Genomic DNA, 17,953 nt, shown 5'->3' on the forward strand with positions numbered 1-17,953 from the left:
ATTTTGAGTAGTAAAAATAGCAGTAGTAACTCAAATTTGTGATATTTTAATAAGATCATATGGCCAGATCATATAGAGCAAAGTTATCCAATCTTATGAGCAAAGGTTTGGTTTGCCTAGAGCTTTTTTACAGTGGTGCTTGAACGTTTTAGAATTTTCTATATTTCTGCATAAATATGACCTAAAACATCATCAGATTTCACACAAGTCCTAAAAGTAGATAAAGAGAACCCAATTAAACAAAAGAGACAAAAATATTACACTTGGCCATTTATTCATTCAGGAAACTGTTCCAATATTACATATCTGTGCATGGCAAAGGTGTGAATGACAAAACCTTTAGGATTAGCAGTTTAATTTGAAGGTGAAATTAGAGTCAGGTGTTTTCAATCAATGGGATGACAATCAGGTGTGAGTGGGCTCCCTGTTTTATTTAAAGAAGAGGGATCTATCGAAGTCTAATCTTCACAACACATGTTTGTGGAAGTGTATTATGGCATGAACAAAGGAGATTTTTGAGGACCTCAGAAAAAGAGTTGTCTCTAAGGAGTTTGGACTCCACTAATCCACAGTTAGACAGATTGTGTACAAAATTGAAGAAATTCAAGACCATTGTTACCCTCCCCAGGAGTGATCTACCAGCAAAGATCAATTCAATGCAATTCAGTTATATTCGTATAGTTCTTTTAACAATGGACATTGTCCCAAGCAGCTTTATAGAATATATATATTCAGAATATCGATTTTAAAATGTATGAATTTGTCCCTAATGAGCAAGCCAGAGGTGACGGTGACAAGGAAAAACTCCCTGAGACAATATGAGGAAGAAACCTTGAGAGGAACCAGACTCAAAAGGGAACCCATCCTCATCTGAGTGACAATGGATAGTACAATTATAAGTAAATCCTTTTTGGACAGCATCCAAACATCCCAGTTCACCACAACCACAACAATCTATGAATGTGAACCCTCTAGATCTGTAGATCTAGAGGGTTCACAAAAAGGTCTATTCACAAAAAGGCTGTGTCTGAGACCCAGACACAAATTGGAAGGCTGTTCCATAACTGTGGGGATTTGTAAGAGAAAGCTCTTCCCCCTGCTGTAGCCTTCACTATTCGAGGTACCAACAAACAGCCTGCAGCTTTTGATCAAAGTAGGTGTGGCGGATCATAAAAGACCAAAACTTTGCTCAGGTGTATTTTATAATCAATACAAAATTTTACTGGGAGCCAATGCAGTGTTGATAAGATCAGGGTGATGTGGTCTTATCTTCAGGTTCTAGTAAGGACTCTAGCAGCTGCATTCTGGACTAACTGGAGTTTGTTTATGCTCCTACTGGAACATCCAGACAGTAAGGCATTACAATAATCTAGTCTAGAGGTGACGAAAGTATGAACTCATTTTTCTGCATCGTGTAGTGACATTATATTTCTTATCTTAGTATTAGTATTAGTAGTAGTAGTAGTAGTAGTAGTAGTGTTAGTAGTAGTAGTAGTAGTATTGTTATTATTATTATTATATCTGGTTAATTTATTATCATTTATACAAGACTTTTGAAATCCAATTAATTTGATTGTCTGTGTGAGTTGATATTTGTGTAGGCCTGCCATCATTTCACTCTCACAGGGCTCACTGCCTTCTCATTTTACTTTTTCCTCAGAAAGGTTTTCTGTTACAAACACTGGTAATTTGAAACCCCACATTTCTACAACAATGGCATTGTCGTCTTTTATCCCTTATTCGCAGGCCTGTGAGCAATCTCAAACTATTTTCGGATATATGGGATACCTTGTGTGAATCAGCACTTTCATTCAGCATTCTGTGGTGTTGTATTTGCTGGTAGAGTTGCACACATGCATATTTGAATATCAATTTGATATTTTGAGCATTACAGTTTTAAATAACAGAATAAACAAGGTCACAGTGTTCATTCAGCCTCATGGGGGGAAGGATTTCTGAGGTGTGTGTGTGTGTGTGAGAGAGAGAGAGAGAGAGAGTATATCATAGTGGAGGAGGATGAGATTGTATATGCTGCACTTCAGCATGCTAATGTTTCTTTTGATCTCCCCTTGCTTTTAGAAATCGTCTTGCTGTGATCCTGCGCTGATCTCAATTACTTGTTAATTCAGAGTGTGCACACACACACCCACACACGCACACACACGCACACACACACACACACACACGAATACACATATGTCTTTTTTGAACTCATTAATTCCATGGGGAGCTAATTATACTGATATGTATTTTGCAATCTGCATCCTAAAACACAAATAAATTTTTCATGTTAAAGCAAGAAATATTTGATATGTACAAACTGTCTCTTGCATTAATTTTAGTAATTGCTCTTTGTTGTGCAAATGTTTTTCTTACTTTCTAGCCTAAGCTTTCCAATAATCCTGATACAGATGTAGCATAGTGGGAGGAAAGTGACTCTTTGTTTCATAGAATACAAAATTTGAATTGTAAAGAATCCACGTGCAAGCAAAGCATAACCTCTGAGCACAGCAACGTTGGCATTCAAATATCCCGTGCCTTCCAAACATATGTGGTTGGAAAAGTTAAGTCATTAATTGTTTAACAAGAACTGATTGAAAGATTGAAACTGAGGTTAAGCAACAGTAAAGATGTCTTCTTTTATACCAGGATAAGTGACTTAAAGTGTAATAAAGGTAGAATTTATATTTTTATAAAACCTTTTTTCAGCACAATATCTGCATTACAGTAAGCCTGCCACTAGATAATTATGCCTGGTAAATGGATTTGTTTTTTTTTTTTTCCCCTTGGAATGAAGAAGAAGAAGAAGAAGAAGAACTACAAAACAGATAACTGGGCAGGCCATTAAGTGACTAGTGACTAACAACTGGCAACCGTTAAACAACTGGCTGCAATTTGGTTGGCTGAGGTAAACCCCACCATATCTCCCTCTCCCCACCACCACCACTACCAACAACAACAACGTTAAATATACACAAGAACACTGTGTAGAAGACATCAATTCACACTATGTGAACTACACTGCAAATTAAAACTCTCTTCCCCAAGTAGAACTTTAACCTGAACATCACTAACATTATGCTGGTGCTGCCATAATACAGCACTACACACACCTATATACTCACTGTAATGTGCTGATACTCTGTACTTTCAGTATAGTCACTGTATAAGTGTTCTATATGTGTGGTCCATGACACATAGCCAGGGGGCATCTGTGATTTTGTTACAACAGTGAAAATCACAGCTCACTACTACCAAAGTTACTTATATTTACAGTATAATTTACTTCTGGTTATTTGCCCAATTAAATGTTTAGGAAAAATCAGGCCACCTTGTACAGTGTTCTGTCAGTGGAAGGTTCAAGAATAAAAAGCTCTATGGCTCCAATAAATAGCCAGAATATTATTGTACACGTCTGTATAATGAGTCTATTATTTCAAGAGTTCAAAAAATAAATCTGCACTGAGAGGGTCTTTGGACATTTTTAATTTTTTTTAAAGCTAAAGGGATTTCTGGCTGCAAAACGTTTGAGAACCCCTGCTCTGTATCATGTACAGTACAATGTAAAAAGTCTCAGGCAAATGGAAAGAAATGCTATAATGCAAAGATGCTTTCGTAAATAATGAATTTAAATGTTTCTGGATAAAAATCAACTATAAAATTCAGTGAACAGTAATAAATTAAACAATGTCAATATTTGGAGTGATGACCCTTTGTTTTTTTTAAAAAAATGAATCTTTCTGGTCTTTGTAGTCCTTCTAACTATCTTGGAGAACCTGTCACAGGTCTTCTGGAGGCTCTGAATGTCACATTTACTTTTGCTACTCTTATCAGGTCTATGAAATAGGACTAAATCCAATGGCCTTCATTATGTGTGTCTTTTTTGTGAGAAAAGTGGTCCAGTATGGTACATTCTTTATTGACATACAATTAAAAAAATTTAATGAATGAACTAATAAATGAATGTACAAATGAACTATTAAATAGCAATCAGAAAACATGCTAGCTCGTCCGTGAAAGGTAATAAAGGTCAGATTAGGCATGTATGGCAGGTTTCAGAGAGTACAGTAACTCCCTCTGCAATACACAAACATACATTTTGGATGACGTCAGGTAAAAGAACACACAATGCACTGGCAAGGCAATAAATAAGCTCATCCTTCTGTCTTTTTCTGTATCCCTATACCCTGGCACTGTTTGTTTCCTTCTCTAAACACACACACACACACACACACTCACAATTGAAGGTGTTAAGTATCTAGGAGTCTTGTCTCGATATGTCATCCTCCCATCTGCTGTCCACACACATACTTACGCCCTCCCATTTGTCACTTTAGTCCTCTACTCAAACTAATCCAGCTTTTCAGATCAACACAAAAGGTCCAAATGATGTGTCACCTTGGCAAACTGCAGCTGTCCTCGCACAAGGTGACATGTATATCACTCCTTAAGAAGCCGCATATATAAAAGGTTATTTGAGGCTTTCTTAGCAAGAGACATTAAAGCAGTCAGTGATACTTAATGTTCTAAAACTACACACTATAAACAAAATAAAAATAAATTAAAAAAACCCCCACCAAAATCTTATGAGGTATTTTGTGCAAAATGTACTGAAAGTATAGATAGGGATTAATTAATTATTTAATCTTATACACTACTGGGAGTGGATTAATTTTTTTTTTGCCTGTGCATTTGCCGGTGCCTAGCTTTGTAATTCAGGCTGAGATTTCCAATGGCTTACTGCATTACTTATAAATAATCAATATTTTCTGTGAAATATTTAAAATGTTTTTTAAAATATTCAAACTATAATGATGTAAGACATGTAAAAAGGAATTAGTTCATTGGTATGCAGTGCTCATAGCTGACACTTTGATTCTTTGAACTTGTACACTGATGCTACATTTTACAATGAAACTACAAGTTAAATCATATATTGAAGTAACTTAATAGAAAAAAAAATGAGACAAAGATATAATTGCTGTGCGTACCATGCCACGTCACCAAATAGTATGCATATTCCAACGTATTTACCTTACTTGTAGTCTTAGATTATTTTTTTAATTACATTTTTTTAAAGAAATAATGAGAATGTGTTGCAGATCTCATCTGGAAGTTGCATCAAGTTCTGTTTCACAAATGATGGCAAGTTTCTCGTTTTCATTCCACATTTTGCAGCACCATAGCTCCTCAAAACAACACATCAGATTGCACTCACACCTAAACACTTGGCTCATCCTGATTGACTAAGCGCTAATGCTCTTAGAGCCACCGCTCAAGGCACTAATGGCGTCTGTGATCTGGATTTAGTGCCCTGCCAACGTGTCAAACCACAAGCAATTTGAGGTCACATGAAACCTCCACCAGACACCAAACTCCTGTCTAATTCTCTGGCTTAATCCCGAAATAGATACACTGTTGGCAATATAGTTCCACATACAAGGTTTACATGTCATTCTTTGCTGGATATTAAAGCTGGATTCAATCATGGTTCAATCTTCAAGTGACCATAGAGGTGAAATGGCTGAACATCTGTTGCTGACGTTAGTACAGGTTTTGAACATTTTCAGTCAGACTGATAAAAAATGTCACATTAATCTTTTAAGACGGCTTACTTAATAGCAGGATTATCCTCAAATCCACAGTTGTGGGTTAGGGCCAGCCGCATTGCCTTAATTGCCATTATTAATTGACATTAAATGTAATAACTTTAAATAAAAATCAATGTTTTCTACAACCCCAATTGCGAAAAGTATGGAAAATGCAAAAAACAAACAAACAAAAAGAGTGATTTTGGAAATTTAGTTCACCCTGTACTATATTGAAAACACAACAGTAACACATTATTTGAGGTTTTACGTTGTGAATTTAATTTATATTTGTAAATATGCACTCATTTCAAATCTGATGACTGCAACACTCTCCGAAAAAGTTGGGACAGTCGACTGTTTACCACTGTGTAAGATCACCATTTCTTTTAATAAGACTCATTTGGATACTGAAGACACTAGTTGGTTAAGTTTATCAATTTAGGAATTTTCTGCATTCATCCATTATGCATTTCTTCAGCTGCACAACTGTACAGGGTCTTCGTTACCTTATTTTGCACTTCATAATGCACCACACATTCTCAATGGGAGATAGGTCAGGACTGCAGGCAGGCCATGCTAGCACCCGAACCCTCTGCTTACGCAACCATGCACTTGTAATCAGGGCAGAATGTGGTTTGGCGTTGTCCTGCTCTGCATGGCAGCATATGTTGCTCCAAAATGTTTACATATCTTTCTGCATTAATGATGCCCTCACAGATGTGCAAGTTACCCATGCCATGGGCACTGACACGCCCCTATACCTTGACAGATGCTGGCTTTTGGACCTGATGTTGATAACAGCTTGTATGGTCCTTTTCCTCTTTGGCACGGAGAAGACGACGGCTGTTTTATCCAAAAACTATTTGAAATGTCGACTTGTCGGACCACAAAACACGATTCCACTGTGCTACTGTCCATCTCAGATGAGACTGAGCCCAGAGAAGTCACTGGCACTTCTGGACAGTGTTGATGTATGGCTTTTGCTTTGCATGGTACAATCTTAACTTGCATCTGTGGATGCAGCGGCGAATGGTGTTGACTGACAAAGGTTTACCAAAGTATTCCCGAGCCCATGTCAGGATATCCATTACAGACTCATGACAGTTTTTAAGACCGTGACGTCTGGGGGATCGGAGATCACGCGCATTCAGAAGTGGTTTTCGTCCTAGCCCTTAACGCACCGAGATTTGACCGGATTCCTTGAATATTTTAATTATATTGTGCACTGTAGAAGGTGAAATGCCCAAAATCCTACCGATTTGTCTTTGGGGAATGTTGTTCTCAAAGTGTTGGATTATTCGCTGACTCATCGGTTGGCAGATTGGCGAGCCTCGACCCTTGACTAGGCCTTTTTTGGAGGCTCCTTATATACTATGATTAGACGATTGCCTCACCTGTTTCACATCACCTTCTTATTTCAACTTGTCACATCGCTATTAGTCCTAAATTGCCCCTTTCCCAACTTTTTTGCATGCATCAATTTCAAAATAAATGTTTATCTTAAAAAAATGCACTTGATTAGGTAAAACATCAAATACCTCGTCTTTATACATTTTTTTTATTTTAAATACAAGTCAAAGTACATTTACAAATCACTCCTCTTTGTTTTTATTAGCAATTTCCATACTGTCCCAACTTTTTTGGAATTGGGCTGTACATTTAATTAAATTGCCAGGCTTTTTTTTTTTTTTTTATACCTGATTGCCTATTGTCCTGACTAAGGTTACACACAAGGTAGTCCCAGGAATAGAGTATTTGATGGGAGGATAATTAATTTGATGTAATACAATTAACCTATCTAAGCTTTGTCACAAAAGCTCTACATAAAAACAAGCATGTTAATCTCTCTCTCTCTCTCTCTCTCTCTCTCTCTCTTTCTCTTTGTCTCTCTCTTTCTCTCTCAAGCCTACATTCCTTAATCAGAACAGACAAATTCAGACCCTTTTCAATTTTTATCTCAAAACCATGTTTGTTCCACTCTTTGAGCTCCTGAGCTGAATCCTCACATGCTTTTAAGTTTATTTTATTTATTTATTTTGTAACACCACATGTCCTCACTAGATGTATGAAAATCCTTGAGGATGTCTGAAAGGATTACAACATGTTGAACTTGTTCCAAGCCTCAGCAGAATCATGTATACAAATTGAGTTTGGCATGTATAACAATCTGAGGAATATATCTGAAAGAACAAGCATGCCTAAGACTAAGCATGCGTAGTTTTGCCCGCACAGCATTTGTCTTAATCTACATAAAAAGATGTCAGAATGTGATTTATTTAATGGTCAGAACAATGTGTCAGTGCTTTCAATATGGTTATACCTAAATATTAATGATCTGGTACAAATTTGTTGATTGGTGCTGTATTTTCATCAATCAAAGTTATTGTATCTGCTGATGGTACAGGGTGACATTTCTACATTTAATCTCAAACATTAGTGCTAATGTCCAGTTTTCGCTTTTAGCTCCTACAAACAAAAGAGCAAGAGCTTCTTTTCTCACTCACCCTTTTTCCAGTGATGTTCAGTGTCATATTATTCAGAAATCCAACATAGAAAAAAAGGAGACAGTAAACACTAGCCTCAGAATGCAATGACAAGGATTGATAGTGTACTATAATACAGGAACAAACAAATAGGTGAACAATGATTGGTCAAATCGTTTTACATCAACAGTATTTATTACTTGCCTTTCCACAAGATTTTGGAATGTGTCTGTGGGGATTTGTGGTAAATGGCGCATTTATATAGCGCTTTTATCCAAAGCGCTTTACACTGTGTCTCATTCACCCATTCACACACACACTCACACACCAATGGTAGCAGAGCTGCCATGCAAGGTGATAACTTGCCATCGGGAGCTACTTGGGGTTGAGTGTTTTGCCCAAGGACACTTCGGCATGTGGAGTCATGTGGGACAGGAATCGAACCACCAACCCTACGATTAGTGGAGAACCCGCTCTACCACCTGAGACACAGCCGCCCCCATGGATTTGTGTTCATTCAACCACAAGATGATTAATGAGGTCAGACATCAGGAGATGAGACTGGTGTACACTGGGCCTTGAAGTTCATCCCAAAGGTGTTCAGTGGGGTTGAGTTCAGGGTTCTGTGCAGGCCATTCAATTCTTCCCCACCAACCTTGGCAAACCATGTCTTCATGGTGCTTGCTTTGTGCCATGGGAATTATCATGCTGGAACAGCTTTGGGCCCAGTGAAGGGAACTTGTAATGTTACAGCATACAGTGACATCCTATACAACTGTTGTATTTTTTTTTTTATATTGTCTACTGTCAGTGTGCATTTCATGCTCCAATACACCATGCATTTGTGAAACGCAGAAATCTCTCTCTGTAGTGTGGTTCTATCCATCAGTTTTTATGGAAAGTTTGAAATTAAATGAAAGAAATAAAGTCTGAATGGAAAATATATATTGCAAACAAACTTGTATCTGAGGTGGAAAACCTGACATATTAGAATGAATTATGAAGTGTGAAAGAAATTGAATTTCTAATTATTTAATCATTCATGGGAGGGGGCATGGTGGCTTAGTGGTTAACACGTTTGCCTCGCACCTCCAGGCTTGGGGGCTTGATTCCCGCCTCCGCCCTGTGTGTGTGGAGTTTGCATGTTCTCCCTGTGCTTCAGGGGTTTCCTCCCTCAGTCCAAAGACATGCATTGTAGGCTGAATGTCATTTCCAAGTTGTCCATAGTGTGTGAATGTGTGTGTATGTGTGTGTGTGTGTGTGTGTGTGTGTGTGTGTGTGTGTGATTGTGCTATGCCATGGGTTGGCACCCTGTCCAGGATGTACCTGTACCCCGAGTCCCCTGGGATAGGCTCCAGACTGCCCCACAACCCTGTGTAGGGTAAGCAGTATGGAAAATAGATGTATGGATAATAATCCATGAGACTTTTCCTTGTTTTCATATGTGATTCTGTTGCTCTCACATAATTTCCTGTCATACTGGACCAAAAACAAGAATTCTGGACCCCTGGAAAAATTTTTATTATTCTGGACAGGTTCGTTACTTCGTTTTAGGAATTCGAGTAAAAATTGTTGTTGTGGGAGTTTCACGCATTTCAGCGTGACTTGCTGCGTGTGAGGGAACAAACCACAGAACGGATTTCCATGTATATACTCGGACACCGTATGGCAAGCTAGTGACAGGTTGCAGGCAGCACTGAATCCGCTGAGCATGTTTAAAATCGCCTGAACCATTTAGAAGCAATTACCCTTAACGGCATCCTGTCAGGATGAGATGTGCACAGAGAATAGTGCTTTACAAGTACTGTGCAGTACAAGTGCTGACAAGTAAAGGAATGTCCAAAGAGTATGGTTCAGTGAATTGTGTGTGTGTGTGTGTGTGTGTGTGTGTGTGTTAATTAAAGGCCAACACTCAAGCAGTCTTTTCTGAATGGCTTAGTTTGCACTCACTAACTGCATTCAGGAGATGCTTTTGTGCTCAGGAAGTTCTGCAGGCTTGGAAATTAGTCCCAATTGTGTCTATTGAATATCTCCAGTGTTAAATCAACACTGTGTCTAAGTCCAGTCGATTTATAGAGCACTGGTTTTGTTTTGAGTGAAGTAGCATTTACTCCAAATCCTGAACTTTACAATCAAGATGCGCAGTAATCCTGCTTCTTCATGAAACAGCTACTAAAATAAAGTTATTAATGTAGGAGTACGTGCCCATAATTTTTTTTTTTCATGACAACTTTTCGAATATAATTCCAAACACCATGCAAATCTTTTTATTTATTTATTTTTTATATTCTTTATCTATTTGTGATTTATTTCTATGTATGTTGCATTCATAGTTAATTTATTTAGCATGGATATTTACGTGTAAATAAGCGATATTCATATAAATTACTGAAAAACTAAAGGTGCACTGGAATAAAATGAGGGTGTGTGTGTATGTGTGTGGTGGGGGGTGGGGTGGGGGGGGGTTGATTGGGCAAAACTAAACCAAATAAAAAATATAGCATTCCAAAGTCTCAATATAATTAGGTTTATCTGAATCGTTAACTAAGTAGCCTAAATAAAGAAATGAATTCATAATTTCAGTTTGAGACATTTTAGATCTTAAGATTATATTTGTATTTGAATTTGTCCCTATTTCATATCCCTGCTGAAAAAAAAAAACCCAATAGAAACCATCACAGAAATTTTTTCCAAACCATCTGCTAACAATTAAAATCATTAGCCTACCATTACCATTATTTGTCCTTAATGGTATTCACTAGACATAACATGCCACCACTAGAAGGCAAAAATTAGGGGACCGTTACAGTTTCCATAAAAACCAGTACAATTCCGATTATAACCATTTAAACCATTACAAATTCTTTTAATGTTTCTATTGGATTTTTTTCTCCGTTTTTTTGTTGGTTTTTTTTTCTTAGCATGGATGGTACTCCGATATTATTTTAGTATAATGCAAGCCAACAAATAATGACTTGACAATAGATTATAGACAATAGGCTATATTTCATTGCATTACTAAAAGCCATATGCCAGCCTTTGGCTGTACTCAAAGGCTCTCAAACGCCGTTGTTGGTGGTCTGTTGTTTGGATGATAAAAGAAGCAGCACTCATTCAAGCAAATCAAATAAAGTCCCAAATTAAGTTGAAGTAACGTGAAGTGATTGTTCTAGTTTAGTGTTATCTGGTTAAGTTAACTTTAATGTTTACTGAAAGCATAAGAAATAATGGAGTATTCTAACCCCTGCAGAGGACAATGAAAAAAATCTGCAAATTTTTGGGGGGAATCGGATGAACTGGTGAGTGTGAGTTAGTTTAATTGTTTATTAGGCTAGAAACTATTTTCACTAGAACATTAATTAAATTAGTTAGTCTAATACGCTTCCAAGCCCCCCTCTCCCAGTTAGTCTGTCTGAGAAAATCTTGTTAAGGGGCTGCACTTCAATAATCTAAAAGTGTGAGGAGCAACAGGGCGCAACATCTTCACACCTCGTGCTTTACCCGTCTGACAGATGGCACGGTCACACCTGCCACACACACACACACACATACACACACACACACACACACACAGGCGCTAAACCTCCTCCTTTGCCAACATACATACACGCATGCTCATTTGTCACCAATCCGTTTGTTGGCCTTAAAATGTGCACAAACGTTTTGTCTCAGTTTGATATACAAATAATAGTTTAAAATAATAAGGCTAAGGTTGTTTAAGTCCCTTGGTGTTGCATATTTATTGCAGTCGAGCATATTATAACATTCATAACATTCAGCCGACTCCATACTTCTAATGGTGACATTCAAACAAGTGACAACTTCTTCTTCAACAACAACAACAACAACAACAACAACAATAATAATAATAATAATAATAATAATAATAATAATAATAATAATAATAATAACCAGTCTGCTCTTGTATTGAAGTTCGTCTCCGTGCATCACACACACACACACACACACACACACACACACACACACAAACATCCTAGGCCACTGGATATTAATGACACTTTATAAAAATATTTTTGAATATTTTTATTCCCAAGTATAAGAATATTCCATATGTCATAATAATTGGAGTATGACATTTCCAGCATGCGTTCATTGTTGATATTTGAAGAACTTGTAATCTAGGATATTTTTCATAGCCTATATATGACGGTTCTTTAATAACATATCTTTAATAACATGAGTACTACGAAATGTAGAGTAGTCTAGACTTTCGTAAACTGATATTTAGGCAAATCCGTGCGTAAAAGTTATATGGTGCTGGATGCATAACTTGCATATAATATACTTACTGTATATATAGTGTCGTATACGGTCTGTGGCTGGAGAGCAATGTGCGTTTTATGTGTATTGACTTTTTATGTGAATTGACTGTCGTCACTGTCATATCAGAGTAGGCCATGAGTAGCCTATAATGTGATAATATTCGGATATAAAGAAAATGGTTTGTAATCAGGTTAAACCGAGCGAGGCAATACGAAGCAAGTGTAGCCTAATTTTGGCACTCCAATTTGGTACAACATAAGGAGGCTATTTGTAAAAAATAAACGCTGCACATTTGTCTGCGCTTCTGAAAGTTTGGACATGACGTCGAATACCTTTTGGTGGAACAGAGCAAGCCCATTGGTCAGTGGGACACCTTATTTGCATAAACTATGGGTTTAAACGGAGCGCTGGCGCAATCCTACTGCACATCGTCTGGAGAGCAAGGAACCTACAATCTCGGAAGCTGTTTTTAAATGGTTTGTCATCAGTTTGAAGTATTTTCTTACTTTAAATCTTAGGCAGAGATGGAGATTAAGAAGTCGCTGCTACGTTTTAGTTTAGTTGTGATCTTTGCTGCATGGACAGTGAGAGGCACAACAACAAAGTACTACACGTATGAAGAAGACGCACCAGGAACCTTTATTGGAAATCTTTCCACGGATCTGAAGATCGACGTGTCCGAAGACCCTCACACGAGCTTTCGGTTCATGCAAGAGGGCAATGCATCATTAATTCGCATGCGTAAAAGCGACGGGCTGCTCACGGTGGGAGAGCGCATTGACCGGGAGAGTCTGTGCGGCTCCTCCTCGCAATGCGTGATCACCGCGGACGTGGTGGTTTTCTCCAAGGAAAAATTCCACCTGATCCATGTCGAAATCCACGTGAGAGACATTAACGACCACGCTCCTGTGTTTCCACGTCGCGAGACCCGGCTCGAGATTTCAGAGAACGCCGCTGTGGACGCGCGCTTTCCCATAGAAGTCGCCACTGACCTGGATGTTGGAAGCAATTACATCCAAAGTTACCAGCTCATCAACAGTAGTCATTTTGGCATTGAGGTGGAAACAGGTGAAGATGGCAAGAAGTTTGCTCAGCTCGTGCTTGTGCAAAAGCTTGATCGGGAGCTCGAAGATTCTTACACACTTCAAGTTATTGCACGTGATGGCGGAAGTCCACCAAAGTCTGGATCAGTGACCGTGCGCGTAAAAGTTTTGGACTCTAATGACAACAGTCCGCAGTTCGAGCTCGACACGATTAGAGTCGAGCTCCACGAAGACGCACCTGTTGGTTTTCTTCTGCTCAGAGTTCAAGCGTTCGACCCTGACCACGGAGAAAATGGGGACGTGCGCTATGACTTGGCAGAAGACGAATCCAACGAGATCAAAAGCACATTCGAAGTCGATCCTGTTAGTGGAGCGGTGATCTTAAAGTCATCCGTCGACTTCGAAGAGAGACAATCTTACGAGCTGCACATAAGGGCGTATGATCTGGGCGCCAATTCGGTTCCTTCGACGTGCACGGTCACTGCTGAAATCGTGGACGTGAACGACAACGCGCCAGAAGTCACGATCAAGCCGATGGCCTCGAGGAGCGGAGACATGGCGTACATCACGGAGGCGGCGGCGGTGGAAAGTTTCGTAGCGCTCGTTAGCGTCACGGACAGAGACTCTGGCGCAAACGGTTATGTGCGCGCCAGTCTGCAGGGGCACGCGCACTTCAAACTCCAGCAGGCGTACGGAGACACCCTCATGATTGTCACCACGTCTGTTTTGGACCGGGAGAAGATTTCTGAATACAACCTTACTGTCATAGCAGAAGATCTCGGCTCACCGCCGTTTAAAACTTTCACCCAGTACACAATCAGAGTGAGTGATGAGAATGATAATGCTCCATCGTTCAGCAAACCTGTCTTTGAAATTTCAGTGATGGAAAACAAAGCACCAGGATCCTACGTGGGTTCTTTGGTAGCTCGTGATCCTGATGAAGGAGACAACGGCAAGGTGACGTACAAGCTTCTCGAAAATGAAGTTGGAGTCCCAGTGAGTTCTTTTCTGTCAGTAGACCCAGCTTCTGGGACGATCTACACGACGAGGCCTCTGGACTATGAGTATGTCAAGCAGATCGAAGTGGCCATCCATGCTACAGATGGTGGCTCCCCCCCACTCTCGAGCACGGCTCTGGTCAAAGTCAGGGTTGTGGATGAGAATGACAACACACCTTTCTTTGTTCACCCCATCCTTATTAATGGCTCAGCAGATATACCTTTACCATGCAACGCTCCTGCTGGTTACGTGGCCTTGAAACTGGAAGGCCATGATAATGATGATGCAATGAACGCCGAACTCTCCTATACCATTATGGAAGATGAGGCATTCCTGTTTGTTGTAAATGAAAATACAGGTAAGATGGCACTAAAGCGTGACCTGGCGCTTTTAGTTGGAGACACATTGCATGTCAGAGTGGCAGTAAGCGATCGTGGTCGGACACCTCTTTTCCACACAGCCTCACTCCGCTTTGTGGTTTCGGATGCCATGCCCTTAGAAGAACAAGTGGTGGTGGTACTTGAGGCAAGTCAAAAACAGAACAAGCCTAATTTTGATGCTTCCTTCATCATCATCGGGCTTCTCGGTGCTGCTTGTGCTGTATTGCTGGTCGCCATTGTGGCTGTCGCGCTCTCACGCAGGAACTCTCAGAGGAATGTCGGCTCCATCAGGAAAATATCTGGGGGAAACTTCCGAAAAACTCACTTACCGACACACAGCATTGACTCGACAGATTCCAGCAGCCTCTCAGGAGGTAGTGTAACAGCCACTGAGCAGATTTCATCTTCAAGGGATGAATCATCTTTCTCTTATGAAGATGAACAAAGCAGAGATTCTGACAGTAAGGTAAGTAGTACACTCATGAATAAGGTCCATAAGGTCCATTTTTATGTGTTCAGAGAAAAGTGTAAAATAAATAAATAAATAAATAAATAAATAAATAAATAAGTGAAAAAATGTGAGTACTTACTGTCAATTATTTCCCTTAGATGTTTCGACCTCTCCTCTCTAAAGATCAATTTGAGCCAGTTTCCCTTTGGCAAGGAGACAGATACACACTGCAGATGAGGTTTGTTGGATTTATCTACACATACACACACTGTAAATCCGGATAAGTTCATTTAACTAAAAAAATCTGAGGAAACTAAATACCCCAAAATTTTTACGTTGTTAAATCAATTTCTTTAAGCCAAATACACTTACATATAACAACAATGTAACTCAAACTTGTTATATTTAAGCGTATTTGGCTTAAAGATTTATCAACTTAAAAATTTTGAGGTAATTAGTTTCCTCAATTTTTTTGAGTTAAATGAACTTATCTGGTTTCACACTGCACTACACATACATATTAAATCCTGCATGGCATGGTTATCACTGCAAGTCTGTGCATTTTGCTTATTTTGTTCATCAATTCACAGTGAAATCGGATCTGTTGATCTGACAAGCATGAAGGACAGCGGCAAAGGAGACAGCGACTCCAATGACAGTGACTTTGACAGCGGACAAGCTGGTCAGAAAATTGCTAACAGTGGCCACCAGCGAGCTAGCAGTAAGTTGTGCTTTATCCTTTTATTTCTTTATATTCTAAAAACACTGGTTTCATTTCATCACCTAATTATCAAGGATTTAATCAGCTGGATTGAGTGATGTGAGAAAAGATTTTAAAAATGAAACGGTGAATTCCCAGGATAAGATCTGAAACCCATTTTAAACATTAGTATAATATGTAAGTGTTATATTAACTCATTTTCAGCTTAAATTAAAGTATGTACTTTATAGTAGCCTGACATTTCTTGAGCAATTCATGTAAAGTATACTGACTCTGAATTTAACTTGAATCACATCTCAGGTTCCTTGTACACTGGAGTAATGGATGGAGCTGGAGTATGCAGAACCGGAGAGATTCCAACACACACTACCAGCACTCATGTGGACAACAGTGGGTACACTGTAGCATACCGGACCCTGGGCTATGGCCGCCATCCAGCTGCCGCCAACCAAGGACCATCCTTCAGAGACTACAGTTGTAATACATTCTTCAGCCAAACCAAAGACTACCCACATGCCCCTGTGTTTCACAGAATGGGGACACAACCCTCCTATTACTATCAGCACCATGTGCACAGACAGTTAGACAAACAAGCTGCATCTCCCAGAGAGCAAGTTACAGACATCATCAGCATGCCTGTAGCATCCTTTTAAAAAAAAAAAAACCTCAATGATTTCATCATAAAACATGAATTTCAGATTATGTTACTTGTTTAAAGATTATGGGCTTGATTTGAACTTCATCAGTCCTGTACAGTAGTCCTGTACTGTCTGCTTTATTTCTGTTCTTTATTTTTACAATACAACACGGTAACTTAGTTCATTTGATGTAGATTGTCATAGGAGCTGTTTGGTTTTGTTTTACTTATGTAAATAATATGTAAATAGCTGTACGTAAATTATATCGTATTTATTGACACTGTGTATATTTCCAGTGGAATTTTGAATAAATGAATGAAATGAATGGCCTGAATTCTTTGAATTAATGGTGAATAATGAACTTTTCTCAGTATTTGTTGTCGTATGAAAATGTATCTACGGTATATTTTCGGTAGATGTTTTTCAGTGTATGTTGAGACTAACTTGAGCTCAGTTTAGACAACTTAACAACATCGACTAAGGCTCATAACTCTGAATTTCCAACTCTGAATTCCTACTCAGAAAGTCAGGAAGATCTCCCCAAGTTTTTACTCGTGACATCAGAAAGAAAGTAGCACTTTTTTTGCTTCCAAACTAACATCAGCTGGCTGGAGTGTTGCTAACATAAGACAAACATAGAGGAGTCCATGTTTGTCCCACCTTGTAGCTTGAATACACAAAGGTCGAAAACTACATAATTCCGATTCCCGACTTCCCACTTCCAAAATCTCAGCATCAGACCCCTTAGCAACTTTACTATTTACAAAGCATTGTAGCAAATCTAGAGACGTTTCGAGCAGACATTAATGACTGTCCTGCACTCGTTAAAGCTCTTCAGTTCACATCATTGCTGCTGGTTATGCCAGTTGAGATAGCAGGTCCTGCTGACTCACCACCAATGTGTAAAGCCTGACCAGTTTTTCCAACTCTTTTCTGAGGAAAGTGGCTAAAGGTACATTCACACATACAACGATTTTATCGCTGCAAGTCGCCAGTCGCTGAAGTCGCCAGAAGGTGTTCCTACTACTGGTTGCCATAGTATCTTTTAACAGTGGGTGGCACAACTAGCATTCCACGTTTGAAAACAAACCAGTCTTCTTGCCACTAAAATGAAAAATTTTGGAGGGAGAGTGTTTGCATATAAAATTCACCAGTGTACATATGCATCATATCCTACGAGATGAAGGATTAGCAGTGTGTGCTCTTTGCTATTGTGGTAATCTATCTATGGTGAAAGATCAAGCACCATACGCTCTTGGTCCACGAAACAATTTGGACTCTCTGGCAGCATGGCGGATCACGGATCACGTGCTCTCTACTGTCTTCACTTCCACTGGTAGTCAAATTTGCTCCAAATTTGCAT

General features: G+C 39.1%; 1 protein-coding gene across 1 annotated transcript; it reads left to right on the forward strand.

The window, feature by feature from the left end:
* The first annotated feature begins 12,835 nt into the window (after window positions 1-12,835).
* On the forward strand, window positions 12,836-16,085 carry pcdh8 (protocadherin 8). Its single transcript, XM_053616412.1, has 3 exons — window positions 12,836-15,246; window positions 15,390-15,469; window positions 15,822-16,085. The coding sequence occupies exons 1-3, from the start codon at window positions 12,883-12,885 to the stop codon at window positions 16,048-16,050; spliced, it is 2,673 nt and encodes an 890-aa protein (XP_053472387.1). The 5' UTR covers window positions 12,836-12,882; the 3' UTR covers window positions 16,051-16,085.
* The last annotated feature ends 1,868 nt before the right edge of the window (window positions 16,086-17,953 follow it).

The sequence above is a fragment of the Ictalurus furcatus genome, chromosome 26, assembly GCF_023375685.1.
Source record: "Ictalurus furcatus strain D&B chromosome 26, Billie_1.0, whole genome shotgun sequence".
Taxonomy (NCBI): Eukaryota; Metazoa; Chordata; class Actinopteri; order Siluriformes; family Ictaluridae; genus Ictalurus; species Ictalurus furcatus.

Coding starts and splice junctions, on each gene's coding strand:
- pcdh8 (XM_053616412.1), top strand. CDS start 12,883: ATGGAGATTAAGAAGTCGCTGCTACGTTTTAGTTTAGTTGTGATCTTT. Junction 15,247..15,389: donor GCAGAGATTCTGACAGTAAG/GTAAGTAGTACA, acceptor TATTTCCCTTAG/ATGTTTCGACCTCTCCTCTC. Junction 15,470..15,821: donor AGATACACACTGCAGATGAG/GTTTGTTGGATT, acceptor ATCAATTCACAG/TGAAATCGGATCTGTTGATC.